General features: G+C 39.1%; 4 protein-coding genes across 7 annotated transcripts; 2 read left to right on the forward strand and 2 right to left on the reverse strand.

Annotated features, from left to right (window-relative positions):
• The first annotated feature begins 267 nt into the window (after positions 1-267).
• LOC124632989 (protein shuttle craft) lies at positions 268-12,958 on the forward strand. The gene is made up of 17 exons (XM_047168051.1): positions 268-404; positions 497-2,137; positions 2,338-2,514; positions 3,409-3,628; positions 4,003-4,166; positions 4,640-4,844; positions 5,130-5,254; positions 5,579-5,706; positions 6,269-6,422; positions 6,502-6,698; positions 6,844-6,968; positions 7,378-7,563; positions 7,698-7,787; positions 8,781-8,979; positions 9,275-9,427; positions 9,760-9,902; positions 10,233-12,958. Exons 2-17 carry the CDS (start codon positions 655-657, stop codon positions 10,360-10,362), a joined length of 3,879 nt encoding a protein of 1,292 aa, XP_047024007.1. The 5' UTR covers positions 268-404; positions 497-654; the 3' UTR covers positions 10,363-12,958.
• A 127-nt stretch (positions 12,959-13,085) lies between these two features.
• Positions 13,086-15,981, reverse strand: LOC124632990. 2 transcript variants are annotated; one of them, XM_047168052.1, is made up of 5 exons: positions 15,020-15,981; positions 14,185-14,946; positions 14,025-14,108; positions 13,702-13,838; positions 13,086-13,595 (listed from the first exon to the last, which is right to left on the reverse strand). In XM_047168052.1, the coding sequence occupies exons 1-5, from the start codon at positions 15,039-15,041 to the stop codon at positions 13,230-13,232; spliced, it is 1,371 nt and encodes a 456-aa protein (XP_047024008.1). In that variant the 5' UTR covers positions 15,042-15,981; the 3' UTR covers positions 13,086-13,229. The 2 variants fall into 2 exon arrangements, 1 of the variants encoding a protein (XP_047024008.1); XR_006984694.1 differs by having other exon boundaries at positions 13,480-13,595; positions 13,702-13,824.
• A 549-nt stretch (positions 15,982-16,530) lies between these two features.
• Positions 16,531-18,597, reverse strand: LOC124633044 (protein CFAP276). Its single transcript, XM_047168135.1, has 3 exons — positions 18,226-18,597; positions 17,589-17,757; positions 16,531-17,332 (listed from the first exon to the last, which is right to left on the reverse strand). Exons 1-3 carry the CDS (start codon positions 18,405-18,407, stop codon positions 17,192-17,194), a joined length of 492 nt encoding a protein of 163 aa, XP_047024091.1. The 5' UTR covers positions 18,408-18,597; the 3' UTR covers positions 16,531-17,191.
• A 178-nt stretch (positions 18,598-18,775) lies between these two features.
• On the forward strand, positions 18,776-21,966 carry LOC124633043 (serine/arginine-rich splicing factor 2). 3 transcript variants are annotated; one of them, XR_006984699.1, is made up of 5 exons: positions 18,777-19,110; positions 19,304-19,444; positions 19,931-20,113; positions 20,299-20,364; positions 21,251-21,966. XR_006984699.1 is itself a non-coding variant. In XM_047168134.1 (4 exons), exons 1-3 carry the CDS (start codon positions 18,929-18,931, stop codon positions 20,103-20,105), a joined length of 459 nt encoding a protein of 152 aa, XP_047024090.1. In that variant the 5' UTR covers positions 18,776-18,928; the 3' UTR covers positions 20,106-20,113; positions 20,299-21,966. The 3 variants fall into 3 exon arrangements, 2 of the variants coding, with proteins under 2 accessions (XP_047024090.1, XP_047024089.1); XM_047168134.1 differs by having other exon boundaries at positions 18,776-19,110; positions 19,970-20,113; positions 20,299-21,966; XM_047168133.1 differs by having other exon boundaries at positions 18,778-19,110; positions 20,299-21,966.
• Positions 21,967-24,609: the final 2,643 nt, after the last annotated feature.

The raw sequence follows: 24,609 nt of genomic DNA on the forward strand, positions 1-24,609 counted from the left end.
CGGCATCGTAGTAGGTATAATAGCGCTTCTGTTTCTGTTGAGACAACGAGAATATCATCCTCAACAATATGACGGCAGTGATTAAAATACTTTGGATTTTGAAACTATGCTGCATTAATATTTTGTAAATAATTCACAATGTGATTGTGATAAATCTTAGTAATATATTTTTTCAGAGATTTTTTTGTTGGAAACGAAAAATGTATTTTTGCTGATGCAAGCTGCAACGAAAAACTGTCAACGTCGACCGCCCTCCCCTTCACCCTTCTTCCGAATCCGAATCATCCTTGTCATATCGTTAAAGTTATTACAATTTTATAAATTATTAAATTATTTTAGTTTATTTTTTGTTACTTTATAGTTATTTTTAACAAAAACGTATCGATAGAAAAAACAAACAAGTGGTGAGTCAACAACAACATCTTATATTTTAGAAAGTGGCACATGTCGGTTGCTCTCGAATTTGATAACAATTTACCATTTTTAATAATTTCAGGTAGGGTTAAACGGTTAACTCTAGACCTCAGGCTTCGGCCTGCGGTCACAAGATCACCGCAACAACAAAAAAAAACAAGCGTAAACTGCAAAATTGTTTGCCATACTTCCCCCAGTATAACACAATTATTTCACAACATATTTTGTTACCCCGCTATCATGTCTCAGTGGAACAACACATACGCTTACAACAACCAGTACCAAGCCTGGAACGGCGACCCGAACGTTCAATATGTTAACCAAGCCTACTACCCCAATAGACCTGACCAACCTAATCAGTATGTGAGCTTTAATGAGTTTATTTCTCAAATGCAAAATAATGGTGCCCCAACTGCTAGCAACTATAACAATGTGCAATACGAGAGTTATCCTACTAGACAATATAATTACCAGAACATGCCTGCCACCCCACACAATCCCCAGTTAGACAGCTATGGATATGCAGCAACCGCTACAAACCTAGCTGGCACTGAAGCATACCCAATGAATGTACAAAATCAATACAACCCAGTGGCATCTGATCCCAGTGCTTACACAAACGCTATGATACTCAAATCTAATCTCACTCCAACAGCTACTGAATTTGTGCCAAAAAGTTCTATGATGACACCGTCAACAAGCACTCAGAACATTCCTGAATCTAGTACTGTACATGACGACAATGAATCTAGAAGTAATTATAGTAATGTTAATGAATCTAGGAATCACTACAGTAGTGGGAATGATCCACAAACTAATTATTCTAGTAATAATGAACCTCGAAATACCAACAGTAGTTCATCAGACACTAACTGGAGAGAGAGGTCACAGAACTCCCAGAAAAATGAAATCCATAAATCTGAATCATACCACCGTCCACAAGAGCACTCTAGGAACCAAGAATCTAATGGTCGCTACCGTGATGGGCATTATCGTAATAATGAATCAAATGGTCGAAATTACGAATCAAAGAGCCGTAATCATGAATCTAATAACCGCAATCAGGACCAAGAAGATAGGCAATATGAATCAAATAGCCGCCACCAAGATTCTAGTAGTCGCAACTATGAGTCAAATAATCGTAATTATGATTCAAGTAACAAAAGGGGCCAAGGAAAATCTAATTATAAGTCAAAGAATAAAGATGATGCTCGTACCTTCTACAATAGCGCTATCAGTAAAGACAGTCAAGATGTGAGGAATGGCAGAGGAGAAGGTTCAGGTCGGGGTAAGAATTGGAATGGAACCCAACGACTTCGTGCAATGGAACGCAATAGCACAGAAGATGAACAATATGCTAATACATACTTACAGGGAAGAGATGAGAGGTCAGATAGAGATAGGGAAAGAGAAAATCGAGATCGAGATAGAGCACAGGAAAGAGAAAACCGGGAGAGGGAAAGAGCACTTGAGAGAGAGACCAGAGACAGAGATCGAGCACTGGAGCGAGAAAACAGAGAACGAGACAGAGCATTAGAACGGGAAAACAGGGACAGAGAGAGAGCAATGGAGCGGGAACTCCGAGACAGAGAAAGAGATAATAGAGAGAGGGAACGAGAAAATAGAGAAAGGGAAAGGGAAAACAGAGAAAGAGATAGGATGTCTAAGTCTGATAATGGACCCAGTCCTGCTCGGTCTAAAAGTAAATACAATTTTGATCAAGGTATGTGCATACTCTATTTATTTTTCTAGTGACTATTGCTTGGCCATTTATAAATCAAACCACATTTGCGAATTGTTTTATGCAATGCATTATTTAATCATGTCACCTATATTTTGATGATGTCATTTGACAATAATATTCTCTAGACCCCTTATACTCAGCAGTCAACAATAACACAGTTCTTTAATGTTCTATTGTAGCGAACAAAGAGATGACCCAGCGTGAACGTCTCACTGAGCAGCTGGATAAGGGCACGCTGGAATGCCTGGTTTGCTGCGACAGGGTCAAGCAGTTTGACCAGGTGTGGTCTTGCAGCAACTGTTACCATGTGCTGCATCTCAGGTGTATTAGGAAGTGGGCCATGAGTAGTATGGTTGGTGAGTATACTACTTATTTACAAATCTATACTAATATTATAAAGAGGAAATCTTGTTTGTAATGAATGAACTCAAAAACTAACGAACTTATTTTAAAAATTCTTTCACCATTAGAAAGCTGCATTATTTGCGAGTAACATAGGCTATATTTTATCCCGGTACGGGAAGTAGTTCCCACAGGACGCGAAAACGGCGTGAAACCTCGGGAAAACGGCTTGTATCCTATAAAGATAAATTGTGCTTACAGCGCTCCCTAGACTAATTAAATTGTGCAATATTATGTACCTGTATATATTGAAGATTATACAACGATTTTTAGTGACCAAAACTTTTATTGCACAATGTTATTGTAGGTCTAGGTGTCTACTTATCTTGCAAGCTATGCAATATGACCTGAAAATATAACCTAATGCTCTAAATGAAAACACAGTAGTTATTACATGAACTTGTTTTACAATAGAGTTAATTTCTCAAAACATTGCACAATATTACTAGACGAATGACTCATCAAATCTATAACATAATATATCTTACTCATCAAAACAATGTAGTCATAAAAAATGTTTACAAGATTAATATACAAATACTCTTCAAGTATCAAATATTTTTCCTCAATTTATAGATAACATATATTACCTAATGTCAAAATTGTTTCTATGCTAGTTTCAAGGCTCTAAACCATATTGAAAAATTCTTTCACTGTTGGGAAGCTTTGTGCCTTTTTCCCAACTATGTTGGAGTCGGCTTCTAGTCTAACCGAATGTAGCTGAGTACGCGTAAAGGAAGTAGATTTCACGGGACGCGGGGGAAACCGCGCTAAACAACATTCTGCAATATTTATAAATATGAACAAAAGCCAATTTGAAATTTCTTTAAAATCTTTGTTTTTATTAGAGGGCAAATGGCGTTGCCCTGCCTGCCAGAACACAAACGAGGCCATTCCTACGGAGTACCGCTGCATGTGCGGGGCTGTGCGAGCGCCTGAGTACCAGCGCGGCGCCGCAGGGGCGCACACCTGTGGTCGCGCCTGTCGTAGAGCGAGGGCCTGTCCGCACCCCTGCACGCTGTTGTGCCATCCGGGTCCCTGTCCGCCGTGTCAGGCTACTGTTGTTAAGTATGTATTATGTGTATTTATACTGGAGGCACTTTGAAATTTTGATCTCATTACTACAAGCTCAAGATTCAGTTAACGTTTTAGTGTAGCATACACCTGGTTGAATTAATATGCTAGCTAATTGCGATTGATATTTTTTTAAACTAGCTATGCACCTTGTTATTATTATTTAGATCCTATGTACCGACATTATGTTGCATCTACTGCCCACACTTTTGTTTTCTAACAAACTCTTAACACTAACTGCATTTTACTCTATGTAATTATTAAAATTTTGCTTCCTCTATATTTCCACACCATCAACATTCAAGCTTTATACGTTAATTGCTTACCATGAGTATCCTAACAAAATTGTTACCATCTATCTTTGACAGGCAATGTGGTTGCGGCGCCGAGAGCCGCTCGATCCTCTGCAGCAGCAAGTTACCTCAAGTGTGCGGGCGTACCTGTGGCCGGACCCTGGAGTGTGGCGTGCATACCTGTACTAAAGACTGCCACGAAGGACCCTGCGAAACCTGTACTGAGACTGTCGAACAAGGTGAGATAGAATAAAATCTTGAACACTATTTATTTGTTTCCAACTGTTTAATAATCTCTAATTAATAGAAGAATCTCTTAAAACATACAACAGCTTCTAGAAATATAGTCAATTTAATACCTTGGGTAATTTTAGTTTTGCTACAAGAAATTTTGTGTCAAGCCACTTCACACTTTTTCCTCTATATGAAACAAAGCCTGATTCATTCCATGTAGATGAAGTTGTTACACTAAGGAAGTTTATTGACGGTAGAATCAAAGGCATTGTCTAGCAGTTTACGTCGCCTATTCATGTGCATAAACTATAATGCTACCGGCAACGGCTTCGCCCACATACACTAAAATCCTTATGTCCACAGTTTACAGTTCATAGATAAAAAGAATGATAACGCTACGCCGTAGCGTACACACAATATGCTTCACTCAACTAAGACTACGACCACAGTCATTCACATAACATTCTTCTTTCCACAGTATGCTACTGTCCCGCCGCCAAGTCCCGGTCGGTTCCTTGCACCGCAGAAACGGGCGGCGTCAGTAGCTGGGAGTGCGGCGACGCGTGCGGACGCGTGCTGGCGTGTGGCGCACACGTGTGTCGCGCTAAGTGTCACGCGCCGCCCTGTCCTGCTTGCCAGCTGCTGCCCAAACATGTGAAGACTTGCCCTTGTGGGAATACGCAGTAAGTATCCATGCTAAAAAAGTTGATTGGACTTGGACCATTTCTGAACTCCCTAAAATACAGTAGGGTAGTCGTGAAGTTGTTGCTCATTCCAAAATGTAATTTAGTAGACATGCAATGGGCAAGCTCATGTAGACAGAGTGATTCCGTTAATCATTTCCTTGGACGTCAACAGCATATAATCGTTAGTAGTAACTTTAACGTTGTAAATTATATTTTTTTACAGCCTTAAAGTATATTTAAATAATTATTTGCCCAGTTTCTAAGTAACGTTACTGTCTTTAGGTTGGCGAAAGACTCGCGCAAATCGTGCACGGATCCCATCCCGCTGTGCGGTAATATCTGCGCCAAGCCTCTGAACTGCGGCCCGGCTGGAGACAAACACTTCTGCAAACTTAACTGCCATGAAGGTAAAACTAATTTTACATAAACCACAAAAAAAGCCTGAAAGTGTCTGTATATCACCACTTCCTAGGAGGATGAAGCCTTTCTCATTTCATTCATTCATTCTCTCTTTCTAACCCCAGAATCTGCTACCACAAATAAGGTTTTTGTAATGCCAGCTTTTATACAAATTCGCCTAAAATAAGTGCGCAACATAATTACCCAGCGACACTTCAATATCATTATAGTCTAAGTCAAAATCGTCTTTTCAAAGTAATTAACACTTTTTCAAGTCAAAAACTAAAACCCATCCCTTTTACCATTTTCTTATCTACAAGTTTTGCCATCAGGTCCCTGCCCCGAGTGCCCCGACAAAACAGTTCTGCAATGTCTGTGCGGGCACTCCAGCCGCGAGGTGCCCTGCGCCGACCTGCCCGCTATGTACAACAATGTTATGTGCCAAAAGAAGTGTAACAAGGTTTGTTTATCTCTACTATAAGTGTGTGAAAATGATGTATGAACTCTACGACTATTGATGCTGAGCATAATTATATCCATGTCAGAAAAATTGTGTATCTGCTTCAGAATTGAGCTGTAAGATTTCATTCAAATTAATACATTGCAAAGTAAATAAAAGCAATGACACAACAGACTGAACAAACAACCATTTATTTATACAATGGCGTGCTATAGCAGTATATTGTTAAGAATTAAACGGCTTTTACATAGCAACAAGAAAATCACAATTACTGCATTACTGCTAACAATTTAATTCTTCTATAATAAAACGTTAATTCCGCGAGTCCTACATTCCGCGCTCAGGCAAATGGACATGCACAAAATTTGTAAATAATTAAATCGAACATTTACTCGACACGTTTTTCGCCCCTCCACGCATCTTCAAGAGATGTTGATTCGTCAACCGCTCGGGTACGAATATTTTTCCTAACATTTTATGTCATGGATGAACGCCTGATTCCATAATTTAGCGGGCTAGGCAATAGGGCTTTTTTCTCACAATGCATGTTTGTAATACACAGAAGTTATCCTGCGGTCGTCACCGCTGCCGCACGCTGTGCTGCGCGGCGACGTCGCACCGCTGCGGCGTGGTGTGCGGCCGCACGCTGTCCTGCCAGACGCACCGCTGCGAGGAGTTCTGCCACACCGGACACTGTGCTCCCTGTCCGCGCGTCAGTCAGTATCCGACATTACGACCTTAGTACACAATTCTGAACACAAAAACGGTCTTTTCACATATAAAATTACTCCCCAGGTTTCGAAGAACTTACATGCGAATGCGGTGCCGAAGTCATCCTACCACCTGTCCGCTGTGGGACTAGACCTCCCGCCTGCAGCGCCCCCTGCATCCGCGAGCGTCCCTGCAAGCATCCACCCCACCACTCGTGCCACTCCGGCGACTGTCCGCCCTGTGTCGTGCTCACTACCAAGCGCTGCCACGGTGACCATGAGGTACGGCTTATGTAGCACCCGCCGCACCACTCGTGCCACTCCGGCGACTGTCCGCCCTTCAGAAAATATAGGCATCTGAAAAAACTTTCGGCTTTGTCTTCTATTCCTATGTAAAAATATTTACAACTAATTTCGTCTCCAACAGGAACGCAAAACAATTCCTTGTTCTCAAGAAGAGTTCTCGTGCGGGTTGCCGTGCGGTAAGCCACTGCCTTGCGGCAAACACACCTGCATCAAGACTTGTCATAAAGGACCTTGTGATACTGGCAAGTGAGTACCTATGAACACTGATAAATTAAATTTTATGTTTACGTATTCATATGTGAATAAAATGTTTACAGTAGTTAAACTTTGGAATAGAATTGTGGGTTTTGTGACCGAATAGAAACAATCGAGACACTGTTCATCTCTGAAACCATCAAGGCTTCTCAAAAAACTAAAACGATTGACAACGCTATTGACTTAGGACCCTTCTTCTAATGTATCTGTTGTTTTCCTAATAGAAATTCGACATCGGTCCCATACAAGCGATTACAAATTCTTTGTCCAGTAAGCGAAACAAAAAATAAAAAGGATATTAGGAACGACCATTGAGCGACTTGGCCGCTATCACCACAAACTCAGAGCCATGGGAGCCACTCTTCTTGCAGTTCTCCTTCACCTTCCTACAATTTCCCAGGTGCACTCAACCTTGCATGGAGAAGCGTCCCAGCTGCGGTCACCCTTGCGCAGCACCGTGCCACGTGGCGGCCGGCACATCCTGCCCCAGCACGGCGCCGTGCCGCCGCCCCGTGCGGGCCACCTGCCCCTGTAACCGCAGGCACGCGGAGCGAGCTTGCGCGGATAATGCACGGGATTTAGCTAAGTAAGTCACGTCTTCTATACGAGATTGATGATTGAAAAGACTTTAAAAGTACATTTTTGTGCAGTTTTAAGCCACTTGTCACAAGTTCCTCTCAAGTTGAACTTGATATGTTATACCTATGTTTTTCTCATCAGGATGATGAGTGCTCTAGCTGCCACAAAGATGTCGGAAGGCGGGTCAGTAGACCTATCAGATGTACAGCGTCCCGGCAACATGCTTAAAACGTAAGTTGTCCTATATTTACTTGTACACGTCACACACCAAACTATGTTCTCCCTACATACTCCTTTATATCTATAGTACTCCATATATTATGTTACGGTATATAAGGAAGTATATAAGTATTAAATTCAGGTGCATAAGGGTTAGGGGTCGGATCTAGGGAATGCAATCCCGATCCCGCGGGATCCCGATCTCGCGAGATCTCGTGTAATTTTTCGGGATCAATCCCGACGCATCATATGACGAGATCCCGTTCGAGATTGACGGGATTGGGCGGCAGTGGTCAGCGACGCAACACACACACAACCAAGTCCTTTTGCACGTATATCTACGTCCACGAGCTTAGACAAATTAGAATCTACCATTAAAAAAGAGATGGATTTGTTTGAGTGTGGAGGAACAAGGGGGCGATTTTTGCAGTTTGCATATAATTGCTTCGCCACGCTGTTGCCAACCAGCGTTGAGTCGAAGAGGGCATTCTCAGCAGCGTGGTACATTGCAACGGACATTAGATGCCGTTTAGCAGATGAAACTATTAATTAATACCCTTTGTTTTTTAAGGAGTCATTTTCAAAATCACTCTTTTTCCTAATTCCTTTGAAATAACCTTATTGTTTTGATTACCTAATTTACCTATGTTAATTTCCTTACAACCTGATTATTATTTAGTTGGTAAGATTAAAGAATAAAGGTTTTTATTTTCTTTCGAGTAATATGTTATTTTAATTAACCTCACTATCACAAACAAGCAGTTATTAGCTTTTTCAGTCATCTGAATTCATTTTTTTTTTTTAAATTAGACGGATCCCGAATTTGCAATCTCGAGTCAGGATTGCATTCCCTAGTCGGATCCATCCTAAAAATAACAAGAGGAACCAGGGTGACGAGGACTATGTGCTCCCTTATGTACCTATGATTTTTTTTAGGGTGGATCCGCCCCATCCTTTCTATAACTTGACATGTGAATTTTCAATGCAAAATTTTATATTCTACAGTCTAGAATGTGACGATGAATGCCGCGTCGAAGCCCGCACCCGCCAACTAGCATTAGCTCTTCAAATCCGCAACCCCGACGTGTCGGCGAAACTGGCGCCGCGGTACAGCGAACATGTTCGAGCTACGGCTGCAAGGGAACCTGCTTTTGCCAACCAGATACACGATAAACTTACTGAGCTCGTGCAGCTTGCTAAGAAGGTAATTTTTGAACTAAAAGAAATGTGATGATGTCCTCCTAGCCGATTATCGGCTACGGCGGCTGTTCTCATGTAAGGAGATTAGCCAACTGCGCAGGACATATTATAGTGCACAAGCATTTGCGCAGACACAGGTGCACTCACTATTCCTTCACTCTCATAGCCTGATGGAACGGCAATCCGACTAAGTATTTACGAAAAAATCCGTTCATGCTCAAAACTGATAGTTTTTGTCTTCTTATATATGTATTTTTTTAATGAATATATTTGTATCTTTAACCTCTATTTTTTGGCAGTCGAAACAGAAGACTCGAGCGCACTCGTTCCCATCGATGAACTGGCAGAAGCGTCAGTTCATACACGAGCTGTGCGAACACTTCGGTTGTGAGAGCGTCGCCTACGATGCCGAGCCCAATAGGAACGTTGTAGCCACTGCTGATAAAGAGAAGGTAAGTCGAATAAAACTGGTCTTGCTTTGCATTCGAAATTCGATTTTATAATAATAATAATGTCGGGACACCTTTTCACACAAGGTCGGTTAACCCCATAGTAAGTTAATTAATTAAGTGTTATTATGGGTGGTAACACAACTGAAAAACTACATTTAGCAATAAATACAATATAAATACATATAACACCCAGACCACGGCCATCAAGCATGTTCATCACACAAATATCGACCGAACCGAAAATCGAACCTGGGACCTAAGGACCATCGACATTGCGCCATTGAGGTCGTCGTTTTCTTTTTATGGAAATTTAACTTGCTATCTTCTTGCAGTCGTGGCTGCCAGCAATGAGTGTATTGGAGGTGTTGGCTCGAGAGGCCGGCAAGCGGCGCGTGCCCGGCCCCGTGCTGCGCGCGCCGCCCGCCGCCGCGCCCGCGCCCGCGCCCGCGCACTCCACGCAGCACGCGCCCTCCAAGTATGTATACTGCGGCGCTGAGCTGCTGCCAGTCAAAGTCCGGTTAAGCAGTACACGGCTGAACTGCGAGATGACATAGCAAAAAAATACTGCTGCCAGTGCTGCACGAGCAGGCAACAGGCGGCCCCGTCGAAACGGAACGTTTTATTGGAAAAGGGAGGGTTTTGTCCGGGGGGGAATTGAGAGTCCGATACCCACACTCATACCATCCCACCTCGGTCCTTTACGCGTCCTTAATACTTCCCGGCTTAATAAACCAACGCAAATGCCGCAGCCAGGGTCTACCACATCTCAGCATTCCCAGACCTCTAACAATGAACCTCTTTACAGATCAACGGGCGGCTGGGCGACACTCACGTCCACGAACGCTTGGGCGGCCCGCAGCCAGCCGAAGCCACAGCCGGCAGCCGCGCCACCCGCCGAGAAGATCGACTACTTCGACAACCCGCCTGACAACTAGGCCAATTAGCTCAAATTATATAGCTTAGTCGTACACTCAGTGCTTATTATGTCAAAATAATTTACTACATTTATTTATGGGGATCAAAATTCTGGCCAGGCGCCATTTTGTAACTAATTTGGTCTATGGAACGTGTGTTGGGACCACGGAGAACAAAATGACTAGCGGAGAAGTCATAACGGAAAATTTTCAAAGAAAATAGCACGCCGAAATGCATGTGTTCGGGAACGTTACTAACTCCGCCCTTATACGTCTTCTTCGTAACCCGCTAAATTTTTCAAAAACCCAATCGCCAATTAATCAAGACCAATCTGTTCACAGATATGTCTAGATACCCAAACTTTCGTTCTAATAACTTATCGTTTTGGTCACGCCTATCGCACGCTACGTGACCTCCAAGAAGCCACCTATATGCCTTATGGAATCTCCGCTCATCTTTCCTTCCTCCATGGTTGGGACGTTCAATTCGAAGTGTTCTCAATTTGAAATCGCTGGGAGGGTATTCTCGTCAGATATCAGAGCAAGTAAATTGTTGGGAAACAACTGGTTATTTATTGAGTTGAGATTGTGTTCATTAGAAAATGTTGTAGCATGTTCGAACAGTGGAATCATATGACTATGAATGAATTTTAGGTTCAGAATCGAAGGTAACTCTGTCTTATATACCCAGTGGTGATTGTAATCTACTTAAATTATTTTTGATGTAATCAATTTATTAATCCCGCACAAATAATTTTCAATGATGAATATACGATGTTCTCCTAATTACTTATTGATTTAACAAATTTTATTCGTGTTTACGATATGATACGATTTTATTTTCTTTACTTTTTTCTGCGCTGAGTGTACTTTAACAGACAATAGAGTCAATTTTATAATTGTTTACTATTCTTATTGTAATGTATTGTACACTAAATCAAAATATCAAATAGTTAATGTATAGAGTTTTCTAATGGGGCAACTATATTCGGCGTATTGTATGAATTTATCGCACGGCAGGAAAGTCTGCTTTTCGCATAATTAAATTAAAACATGTATGCATAATCTCTAAATTGTAATATCTTGTACATATCAGCGGTTCTCGAATTCTCATTGCATGTACTTCAGATACTTTCGAGAAACAACTGCTAATGTGAACAGGAAATTAAAAAAATCTAGCACAAATGCACGTAATATTAAAGCCAGCCCCTTTACACATGTTGTTTTCCCGCTCCAAGCATATTTTGTTGAACATGTTAGTGAGTGAGTACACGCCTTAACAACCAAACAATAGTGAAGCACGCCTTACATTTTAACGTCACACAATATATGTAACGATATATGATACATATTTACATGAATGTTTAGAGAATAATAATCGTTTAGATTTGTATTTCACATCTTGCTTTTACCCGACTACGGCGTCACTGGTTTTTATTCTACCGACTTCCCAAAAAGGAGAGGTTTTCAAGTTCCAACTGGTATAGTTTTCGCCAAACTTCGCGTGTGTCACTGCGCAGAAAACATTTTAAAGTATAGAGGTAAATTTGCGAAGTTCGCGTTCACGTGCTCGGAAATTAGCTACAAACCGCCGTCAAGTATGGCGAAAACTGTACGAATTTATGTTGTAGCTCCTATTTTGTCAACTTTTTAACCTAAAGTTGATAAGACAACTCCGTGGGTTACAAAAAGAAAGTAAGATTACATTAATTAAATATTCAGTTTTATACAAGGACTATATTTTTATTTATGGACGTTATAGAATGCTCGCTCTGTAGTCGGGTATAAGTTAATGATTTTTATATATGGCACCCATTCTATGTGTAACCGCAGAAAGCATGGTTTGGGTCCGTGACGCCAATATACAATCTGGCCCCAGATATATGTATACTGGGCAAACTGTCGCAATTGTTAATGTTTTTCAAATTGTGACATAGGTTAATAGACTACTTACCGGTTATAAATTATATGATTACCATAAATGTTGTTCAACAAGCTCGCTGTTATCATCAAGTTATTTATCCAAGTGATCTATCTTGTTTATATTGTTACGCTTCTTTCCTTATAAATAATTATCATGTCTCACACGGAAGATTTAGAATACAAAATGCACAGTCTTCGGAACGAATGAATTTTATTTTTTTATAAGGAAAGATTGAGAACTACAGAAAACTAGTTTCTTAAAATTTAATTTGATATTATTTTAATTGACGATCATTTACTACCATTATTTTATTGTCGTTAAACGTTTACTGGCCTATTGCGATTTATTCATTTATTCTCATAATTGAGTGTGGAAGTAGGTACCCCCAGTGTTCCTTTTTCTCTAAAAACAGTCTAAATTACTACTTATTTTAGAAAAGATAGGCACAGAAAAATGTTCAAAAGACTTCCAACTGATATTTAAATAAATAAATTATTAACTATTAATGTCAATTTTGTTTTACATATATTTTTCTGTGGCTTTCTTTTTGACACGAATTAAAGGTGAAGGGGGATGCGTCCTTATGAAACATTTTCGAAAACTTCTACGTAGAAATCTTTAAAAAATAATGTAACTGACTTAAATTCGCTGTTGTACAGGCGACAAGTGTATTAAAGTGTTACATATTTGTTATATCTGTTTTAATTTTTCATAAACCCCCTTTTAGAGTCCTTTTTTAAGAGCTCTTGTTTGAAGCTTGGGGGTGTGGCTACGCATGCTGGAGGTGTTGCCAGATCTGAAGTATTATATCACCCTACAATTTTAGCTACAGGTGCACAAGTCTGCGTTCATCTGCGGCAATTATATCTAGGAATAGCTCGTATAGATTCTCACTGATGTCGTTACAATTATTTTCAAAGAAAAACAGGGATTGTAATTATTATTTTAATGTGTAACAAAAATTTCACATATCATGCTTAGAGTCGTCAATGTCCTTTAATATTCTATCTATATAATGAGCTATTTTCAACATCGGATTCAAGGCCTTGTTGTGGTAACAACAATAGCGTTTTCTCGAGAGTTTAGGAACTCGTTCTTGCCAAATGTCTGGCCATATACTGCTACTTGCGGAAGAAGGGAGGCTGTATTCGTCTCTGGAAGTGTAAAACTTGGCAGCACTGCGCCATGGTTCGCTCGCGTGCCGAGTCCTCGGATAGGTATCGGTCCGACCAATCGAATTCTTACTAAGCGGTTGCCAACAGTTTTCTGAGTATTTTCGATTTGACCGTCTTGTTTTGGACCATGTTTTTGCTTTCTTGCTTGATAATGGCTAAAAATTATTGTATAAATTATATTAAAGTGTGTACTAATAAGCTGTATTAATCATTACTTAAATATTTTTAACCTGTAAGATTATTGTTAAAAAGAATAATTACCTTATCACATATTTTCCTGCATTTTCTTGATTGTACTAATTTTTTCCGTTTAATATTTAAATTAAAAAGCGGGTTGGACACGTCCGAATCGTCAGTAGCAAACTTTATTGGTGAGACGTAAGGCTGCAAAATATTACCTAAAATTAAAACTTCTACTAATTAATATAAACGAAGGATGCTTTTTTTCAATTCTGGCAACAAAATACATATCATTAAAGTATATTTGCAGGTGCACAAAGATCACACATACGATCCACAAACTGAAAAAGATAATGAACTGAACCGATTCCCCTTTACTAGCAATTAGAACGATAATTACTCACACATTCTGTTGACGCCCCTTCGCAACACATCACACGCCAGCACCGCCGTCAGGAACTGCGAGCTGTAGTCACAGTAGCAGTTGCCTGCAAACAAACATTGCCAGTGTTAAGTCCAAATCTGCGGCTCAGCTAATCCACATTTAATCGTTTAAACAATCACCATGGTTTAATTGTACAACTTGATATGCGAACGAGACTAGCCGGGACCATATTGCGATTACGTTATTATTATATTCCTGAACAGTTTTTTCGCTAACCGTATCAGGCTTCGACTCGCATTCATCAACGGTGTTCAAACTTTCGTCTTCAGATATTTTATCGACGTCTTCAATTTTTGCTAAGTTTTCTAAACATATAATATCCTCTTTGACCGAGTCAAGTTGCATATTTATATCTTCTACTATAGAGTTCTGCGAAAGCTCCATGTTCTCTTTTGTTGGTAAAAACTCGTCGTTAAAAGGTTTTAAATTCTCTACTACGCTATTTACGCTCTCAGTATAGCTGCAGTCATCCTTGTGCTCTTCAGTTTTGAAATCGTTTATGCAGCATTTACTAGCCGACAAGCCGTCTTGACTGAAGGAATCTTCAGAAAACTCTGTTCCCGTAATTTGGGTAACACGTTCGTCGTCTTGCAAGACGCAGAAACTCTCGAAGAAGTCGTCGTTACTGGCACTCACTGAACTCCTGGTGCTGTCGCTCCTCTCTTTCTTTAATCTGGACTCGCTATGACAAAGTCCGAATTGATCGTATAGTTTGCGTCTGGCTCGTCTTTCCGACAATTCCTGGCGCAGAATTCTCTCCTGGTAGGAGCGATCTTTCAGTTTCTGCGCGGCATCCAACTGACTTCTTTCGAGAGATTTATATTGCTCGTACAGATACCAAGACCGCACCCGGTGCGACTTCTTATCGATCGTGTCTAGATCTACAAAGGAATAAAATTGTATGAGATCCAAATATGCGTGTATAACAATAAAAATAAAAATGTTCTGACTTACCCAGCGAATCCAAAAACTCCATATCACGATTCGAGGCAAATATTATTTGATTGTGTTTTGACTAACTGACGCGCTAAATATATGATTTACATAGTTAAAGCAAATTTTTTCTTCAATTTTCAAGAAATTAGGTGTATCGTAAATTGTGTTTTCAATGCTTTTTCTGCCAGGCCAGAAGTTACCAAATCTTGTTTAATTTTATATGACATACCAGCCTTATGAAAAGTATTTTAAAAAGATCTGCTGCCAGTACCTACCGTGACGATAAAAGCTCTTTTGTAATTTGTTAATATTTATGTTGGCCTATTTGGGGCATAGATATCAAGAATTTTGGCGTAGGTACGTTATAGGATAGTAGATAGATCGGCAATGACTCAGACTTTTCATGTGTTAGTAAATATGTGCTGCTTTCCTCAACTTGAAAATCGGTATTCGTGGTGTTACCTACGGGACCACTACAGGCCTCGTTATTGTAGCCCTCTAGAGTGCCCGAGTTCTGTTTTTTGAACGTACCGTTTTTTGGGGTGCTCGTGCGATGCCATGCGAATGTGGCTTGATTTTTTTTTTTTTGCACCACATCCAGCAGTGCGTATATTGAGTTACTGATAGGCATACCGTTATGGGCCTAGTCTAGAACTTCGTTACCTATAGGTAGCGTGGTGATATTAAGAACTCCTTATTGTTTACTAAGTGGAATTTAGCTATTTATTACCTGAATTGCTGAGTACTCTTAAAAGGGTATACAAGTGAGACAATGACTTGTACTTAAAGGAAACTTCCCTTTGTGTAAAGTTATCGCAATGAGGCTATTTAAAAAGAGCACCATCTTCCTGGAAATCGCTTTAAAGGTACACACTATACACTCACAAAGTTCAATAACATCGGGATACTGGTAGCTTAGAAACAGGGGCCCGATTCTCCTAAGTTAATAATGTCAAAATCGAGTAGAAATCGAATCGCAATAGCAGTTTTAACCATATCGGGCATTCTGCTACTAATAAAAGACCAATCGCATTCGATTGACATTTGATTGGTGTGCGATTGGTCTGCTATTTTGGTGATTTTGGTCCATACCGTAGTTTGCTGTACAATCATTTTGCAATCGTAAATCATTTGCAGACAAAATGATTCATTATTGAATGACAGAAAAGGATAAAAACGTTTATTTCAAAGAAAAAATAGCGGAATGCCACATACGCTTCAATCGTAATCGAGTCGGGATCGGATCTCAGTCGAATCGAGTCGAACGTGAATCGTATGACGCTTAAGTAAAATTAGGAGAATCGCGGCCCAGGTAGGTGGTAGGTTCCTGGTATTATGAACTTCTTAATGACACGTGCGCTGAGTTCCTACTGTTGAAGTTGATTAGGACCGGACGAAATCGTTAAAAAAATAAATCTCTCCCTACACCTTTCATCTTCCTTTCTTTAAACTTTTCAAACCTCGTGTATGAGTATTTTCTCTAGCAGGTGCACGCGCATAAAAAAATAAAATGGAAAATAAAACAGCAATTAAAAAAACTAATACGTATATTTTAACTTGAAGACCAAAATATATTAACAACAGACGAAAACAAACGAAACACATATTATTGTCAACGAAAACAAAAAGGAGACAGCTGCAATATAATTAAAAATTTTAAAATTACATTAGATTAGTAACATTACAAAAAATAACAGATAGTTCTCTAGAAAACCATTGAATCTTATTTTCGAACGAAATAAGTACAATGTGTACTTGTTAATAAATAATTATAAAGTAAACATAGGCATACTACCTGAACCGGTCCAATAAGACCGAACATGATTATCTTAATTTAATTACATAAGTTTTAGATTTAGGTTCTACAGCTAGCTACACTAGTTCTACTTTTTGCCTCTGGGTGTATACTACCCTACCGACACATTCGTTACGCGTCCCCTGACGCCATTGCGACCCATTTTTATAAAACGTGGTCTTAAAAAAGTGCTCTCTGTAGTGCTAAGTTTAAACCATGCATTGTTTTTGACACTAAGTACGATACTTTTTCAAACTACGTTTTATACCTAGGTGGTAAATATGTCCAGCATTTTACGGAGATGAAACCAATGTGTGATATTAGTAAACACACAGAGATATAGTACTAACTACTCATAGAAAAGGTAGATAGCTAATAAACAGAAATAAGTGCAACTAGTAGAAGAAGATGGCGCCACCAGCGGGCTGTCGGCTGTATCCCGGGTTGGTTTGCGACGAATGGACACCAGAGTTCATGAGTTTCACGCTGAATGGAGATCGGTGCTCCTTTATTCCACCCCGCTTCATTGGGTGGCCCTAAAACCGAGAGACAATATTACGACGAATAGTGTAGATGCTATCTCTACATGGAATAAAGAATATCCCGCGTTCAACATTGCAGCCGAAACCTCTTATTTTTAGTCCTTGACTACTAAGGCGATTAAGACAAATGGTCAGTTTGCATAATGGGACAGCAGGGAGTATTCTAAAGTACCAAGTGAATGACGCTTTCTTTTGTAAGATTGAAAATATGAATGTCTACCATCAAGACCATGAGAATATCAAATATTACCAAAGGTATAACGACAGGAGGATGTTTGTCGTAAGTATTCCGAAGTCGCCGCCAAGTGTCACAGCCAATCGTCTCTGGCTGTAGATACAGGTCCTCCTGATCCGGGAACCTTTCTGTTGAGTGATTGTATGTGGTAGCCAACATAAAATCCAGACTATCCTTCGGCAAGCTGAAAGGATTAATGAAGGCCTTTACACCAACAATCTTTTATTTACAACCAGTAACAGATATTTACACTACTATGTCGTGAAGACATGCTCAATTTTTATTATTATTACAATCAAGTTTTCTTATAGCCTATATCTTAAATCTATTATTTTTAATTTGCATGAATCGGTTTCCACGTGTTTTGAAGTCCACATAAAGTTAAGATTCTCCCCTTAAAAGAGCGCTTTCTATCTAATATAATATGTCATCATCTCTAGTTGTCATCAACTATGTTGGGATCGGCTTCCAGTCTAACCTTATGCAACTGAGTACTACTGTGTAGTAAATAAATAGTAATGTATAACAGTACAATGTACATGCAAAATTACATCCAGTGCGAATAAGGTAGTAAGCCACTGAAGATCGTAGGTATACGTGTCAACCCTCAACTGGGAGATTGAGGATAAAAAGATTTATTCAATAAACTTACAAAAATGGATGGTAAAAACTTAGCCGCCTTATACTTGCAAGTGTATGGTGCGAAAAAAGTCTAGATCCAGCTGGGCCAACATGTTTATCTTGGGTAGAAAGCAGTACGTCTTTGGTAAGTACACCCTCTTTCCTCAAATCAGGCAGTAGACCTTTATTTCTAATTTGTTTTATCCCAGACATTTTCTTGGTAAACTTGATTTGTGGTTAACTGTACACGGGTTGGAAAAATGTAGAAATTATCGGAATCAAATTTTTTGAAGCTAATTTAATACTAGACAATAGATTTCTTGACATAGTTAATAACACCATAGCAACCAATAAATAAACAATTCAGCAAATTATAAGAAGTAATTTCTAAACTTATTATCCAATTTCCTATAAATTTCGTTAATATGTTATTTAAAGTAATTTTAAATAAATAAAATGAAAACGTTCGACAGCTAAACTATTTCTCTAGCTTTAATTTCTTCAAAAAAAATCATGTTTATATTTTTTTAATTGACAACACTGAAATACACTTCCGCTTGTATTGAAAAAAATCTTTCCATCCGGCACGAACGGCAGCCATATTTTATTGTACGCTTGCACGCCGCGGTCGCCAGAGAAATTTGGTGCCGCCATTTTAGCTTCTTGTTAGTTGTTGTGACCAAATAGTGAAACTTGTAAATTATTGAATACAGTGCAGTAAAATATAAACCAAGATGAGTTACGGAAGGCCGCCGCCGCGTATAGACGGCATGGTGTCGTTGAAAGTGGACAATCTTACTTACCGTACAACGCCTGAAGATCTGCGTCGTGTGTTCGAAAGATGTGGTGAAGTTGGTGATATTTACATACCCAGGGATCGCTACACTAGAGAAAGCAGAGGATTTGCTTTCGTCAGGTAATTACTTTACTAAATCGTCCTTATGACGTCATAAGCCGTTACCGGTAAAATACCACCTGCCCGAAGCTCTGCCCTTACCTACTTTTTTCCGCTCCAACCATACAAATGTAAAGTACACATTTTATGGATGATGCAATAGAAGCAAGTTGTATTCAATCAGCATCTGACACTATCATTATCTCTATTCAAGGTTCTACGACCGCCGCGACGCGGAGGAAGCCCTGGACTCTCTGGATGGACGCATGCTAGATGGCAGGGAGCTCCGTGTACAGATGGCTCGTTATGGGCGGCCATCGTCACCATACAGAAGCCGTTACGACCGTCGTCGCAGGTAATATAGAAACATTAATTTTCAAGTCACAATGCCTTCCGCAGCACTAGCTGACCACTAGTATTTGCTTTCAATTTCTTTACTTTCTAGTTATGTTTACTAAACTTTCACTGATATTTACAGTACATGACTTGTACAGTGTGCTACAAATTTTATCTAAATTGGGTGTATTGATGCACAAATATCCAAACTGTTATAAAATATATATATTCCCACAGTATAATATCTGAACTGACCACAATTCTACTAACATTTTTAATTATGTTTCTTAATCTATATTCATTCTTATTCTAATTTTTGTTATGTTGTGGTCAGCTAGTTAAATTAATATGCTGTTTATGTTGTTCAGCTCGCACAGACGGAGGTGGTACATGTCGCAATTGTGTAACTCCAACGTCTCCAGCTGTGTTTATCGCATTGGGAGGGGTGCTTGAAACTTTGGCCGAGGATATATTCATATGTTTTGTGTGATGGTTATTCTTTTAGCAACTCGCGTTCACGGTCTCGTTCACGTCGTCGATCCAGGTCTCGTTCCCGTTCCCGAAGGCGATCGCGCTCGTACAGCCGTAGCCGCTCTCGCTCTCGCAGTCGTTCCGACTCGAAGAGCTCGCGAGGGCGGTCTCGCAGCCGCTCCCGCTCACGATCTCGCTCCAGGCATTGAACTGCTGAGTAAGTTGACAAACTATCTATTTTTAAAACTTTCTGTACAAAATTTATAGCCATCTCAATAGTTTAGCATTCACTATGCTTACTTGACAATTTTAACTACATCTTTATATCCTGGATTAAAATTAGTTTAAATTCCAATATTTTTTTGGAGATGATAATAAAACAAACATTTTGTATCCCAACAGGTAGAGAGTACCAGCTGTGAGCTGAAGTGCTGTACTACATGTCTCTCTGAGCAGCCTTCAGCCAAGGTACTAAACTCATCAGTAACTCATAAGCCATCCACAGACCTAACTATGATCAACATAGTGGCAAAACATGCAACGTAACAAATTATATTTTAAGTTCCCTTAACTTTAACATAGGCTAACTGCATAATGTAAGAATTGTATCTCTACAGACTTTCACACTTAATTTTTTCTTTGTATAGAACTTTCATGAAATTCTCAAACATATCTTATAATATGGATTACTGAATACAATAAACTGAATTGAGTTTATTTCATGTGTTGAAATACTTTTAGTTTTATATTTTTTACTGAGTTAGGGAATTTGTTAAGAGTAGTCAGTCACTTGTATTTGAGTCTTCATATTCATATTGTACTAGATTAAAATGTATGTAATTAATCAGCACTAGGTGTAAGACCACTGTGGTCTAAGATATTATTTCAGGTTTAATATAACAAAATAACTGGAAGATCATGTGTACCTACCACTCCACAAGTGATTATTGGGCTAAATTGGGCATTAATGTGGGACATCATCATTCATAATTCTTGGTAAATAACTCATAAGAATGTGATGCCTGGAGTCCTTAGTTTTGTACTTTTATGTTTAACATTGTCAATATGTATTATCTTAAGTAGTAGGCCTTTGCTTATGCCAAAACCTTTTAGTCATCAGTTTTTTGTTAGGCTTGATAATTGAAAACATGAGTGCACTCAATTTGTATTTAAAAGTGAAGCCTACATTAGAGAGTGAAAGGTTTAGGTTGCTTTATTAGTAGACTACAATATAATCAACAAAGTAGAGCATGCGGCCTATTACTTACGAGTTTTACTTTAAGTACAGCATTTGTTGCAAATATTTTAGATAAAACTGATCCTGTAATATTAATTGAAATGTTGGTATGCTCAGGGCGTGGAGTACGCGGGGAGCGAGGCTGTATGCGGGGAGGGGGGGTTTGCTGTTTGCTGACAACTGCTGAATTGCTGTTGTTGCCGTACATAAGTTATGAGTAAACTTTTATATTTATTGACGAGTCACGCATAAAGTAGGTACTTGACGACTTGTACGTAACACCAAAATGTATATGATTGTAGTTTTAAAACACGGCACGTAGGACGATTCGCGCACATTACTAAACTAATTTCACTCATTCAATTTATCAAAGTGCCAACTCGAAAGTTCTTCGATTTGTCGCCTCTTGTATCAGGGGTATCAATGTAACTGCGTCACGAACAACCACCAAATTAGAACAAGTGCGCGTCGTAGGTGGCGGCCGACAGACCAGCAGACTGCGAACTAATATACTCGTTTGTTTGGCAGGCCGGTGCAGCACGCTGGCCTGTTTGCTGTGGCAGTATCCTGTGCTGATTTGCAGATTCGCATGCGGCTAGGTTTATTGGTAAAATGGAACGCCCTCCCTGCCTCTCCGGTTAACGAGCGATCTAAGTACATGATGCGGTTAACTTTTTTCTTTTTATTTAGCACTAGGATCTCTCGGTAACAGATACAAAGGATTGATTGTTTGTACCTTTCATTACATGAAGATTACTGAAGATCGTCAAAGATGAAGACGCCGTGCACAGGATTTAAGTAGGTTTTGTCGGAAATAAACTAATTTAAGGAAATATTTTGTATTTTCTTTAAACAACCACCTTAACACAACTATAAGAAAGACAAGTTTACTCCATGGAAGCGACTGGTCCAATTTTAAAAATGGATCAAATTGGTCAAACATGTCAATTCAATGTTTAATTTCATGAAATTCAATATTGTAAATAATTTTACTATTTTTTAAATTAATGTAAATATTCACTTTTCGAACATTTACATGAGACAGCCCCAAAAACGACCACCCTTCATCACTTCCTATGTGATGTGTTATCTGTCCTATTTCCTCCTACCCTCATCCCATGTAAAAAAAAACTTGATAAGAATTTCAAAAAATTTCAGAAAAATATGTCATGAAAAAAATTGTTAAGTACAAAGTAGAACGCTGAAGTTTGCCTTTTGAATTTATGGAAAATACCTTGTTTTTTTTTATTTATAGAGAGATTCATAAGAATTCCTTATATAAATGAATTTAAAAAGATGTAAAACATTAAGAAGGTACTATCAAGATTTTTGTTAGGTGGCTACTCAAATGGAGTACCTATAGGTGCCAATATCTGAACTGAGGGCCCAACAATAAATACCAGTAATCTGTAATCCATTGTAAGGAGCAAATTGGGTTTTAAGTGACAGAAAAATATTTGGGTTATGGTTCTATAAAACAGAACACAGTTCTTATAATAAAATATACAAATACTACCAGCCCAGCTTCTCAAGTATTTGAAACACTCATTCGTCTCACCTTTGTGTCACATATTCAACTTATCCTTAAATAGCGGACTGTATCCTCTACAGTGGAAAGTCTCTCGTGTAACACCTATACCTAAAACTTCTAACAAACTGTCTGTAGAGGAATATCGCCCCATTGCTATATTATCTTCACCAGCTAAAATATTTGAAAATGTCCTTCATAAGTTAATTTACTCTCAAGTAGAAAAATATCTCAGTAATGCCCAGCATGGTTTTAGACGTAAGAGATCCGTGGAGACAAACCTACTAACCCTTACTGAATTTATCTCTGTACAGTTAGGCGAGAGAAAGCAGGTAGATGTGCTGTATTTCGATTTCCAAAAAGCTTTTGACCGGGTTAATAATGATATCCTGGGGCCCGATTCTCCTAATTTTACTTAAGCAATATACGATTCACGTTCGACTCGATTCGACTGAGATCCAATCACGACTCGATTACGATTGAAGCGTATGTGGCATTCCGCTATTTTTTCTTTGAAATAAACGTTTTTATCCTTTTCTGTTATTCAATAATGAATCATTTTGTCTGCAAATGATTTACGATTGCAAAATGATTGTACAGCAAACTACCGTATAGACCAAAATCACCGAAATAGCAGACCAATCGCACACCAATCAAATGTCAATCGAATACGATTGGTCTTTTATTACATACGCTTCAATCGTAATCGAGTCGGGATTGGATCGCAGTCGAATGTGAATCGTATGTTGCTTAAGTAAAATTAGGAGAATCGGGCACCTGGCCGACTACCTTCGTGATCGCCAGCAATTTGTTCGGTTGGGGATGTATGACTCGTGTGCCTATTAGACATGGGCAAAATGTGTCATTGAAAAGAAAAGATAGATATGCATCTTTCAATCACTGGGATATGAATCACTCTTTCATATCTTTATATCAGTAGTTCAGTATAACTCAGTAGCTCGTTTTTAACTCGCAACTCGTGTGCGGCTCACTCATTCAAATAGATCATTCAGATATAGTGATAGGTTGGTTGTTGTTTGCATCTTTCTGATATATTGAGCGGTTGCGATTGAACAACTTTTTTCTAATTAAAAAAAATACTATTCTTATGACTGTAGGTACAACCTACTTCTTTTATGTTAATTAGTTCAATGAATAGTCAATCGCAATCTAGTATTGAGTATAAGCATTAGTTTAGTAAGTATTAGAAAATAAAAATAGAAATAGCCTTCTGATTTCCTTTCATACTTTACACAGGCTTAGGACTGTCTACCTACGAAATTATTTACGTGAAAATTAAATTTTAGTTCAAAATGTGTATTTCGAGTCAAAACATGTTTGTTCGGTAGGCGGTAAGTTTTCATACATTTGACAAGATTATAATACCGAAATATTCACTAAGGACAAACAATTATAAGCCTTATGCGTGAGCAATAGAGTTAACAACTTATTATTGGGTGTCAACTTATTGTGGTCAAAGTAACGACATTCGTAATCGTATGGGTGCGAGCGAGACGGCTCGCTTGACGTTCAACCAATGGCGCGCGACGAAGCTATCCGACGCCACAGATTAGTTAGTACCCGACGCGATGACCGACGAGTGAGTGAGGTGTAAAGAAAGATATACTGAACTACTGACACATTCGGATATGTAAAGATATGAAGAGTGATTGATTCAAATGGAATGATTCATATCATTTGTATCTATCACTCCTGAGTTACCCATCTCTAGTGCCTATTATACTCGTTCTGGCGTAAGTCAGGGCTCAATCCTTGGACCATTGTTATTTCTCATTATGATTAATGACCTACCTTCTGGGGCCCGATTCTCCTAAGTTAATAATGTCAAAATCGAATAAAAATCGAATCGCAATATGATCGCAATAGCAGTTTTAACCATATCGGGCATTCTGCTACTAATATAAGACCAATCGTATTCGATTGACAT

This window comes from Helicoverpa zea, chromosome 9, assembly GCF_022581195.2.
Source record: "Helicoverpa zea isolate HzStark_Cry1AcR chromosome 9, ilHelZeax1.1, whole genome shotgun sequence".
NCBI lineage: Eukaryota > Metazoa > Arthropoda > Insecta > Lepidoptera > Noctuidae > Helicoverpa > Helicoverpa zea.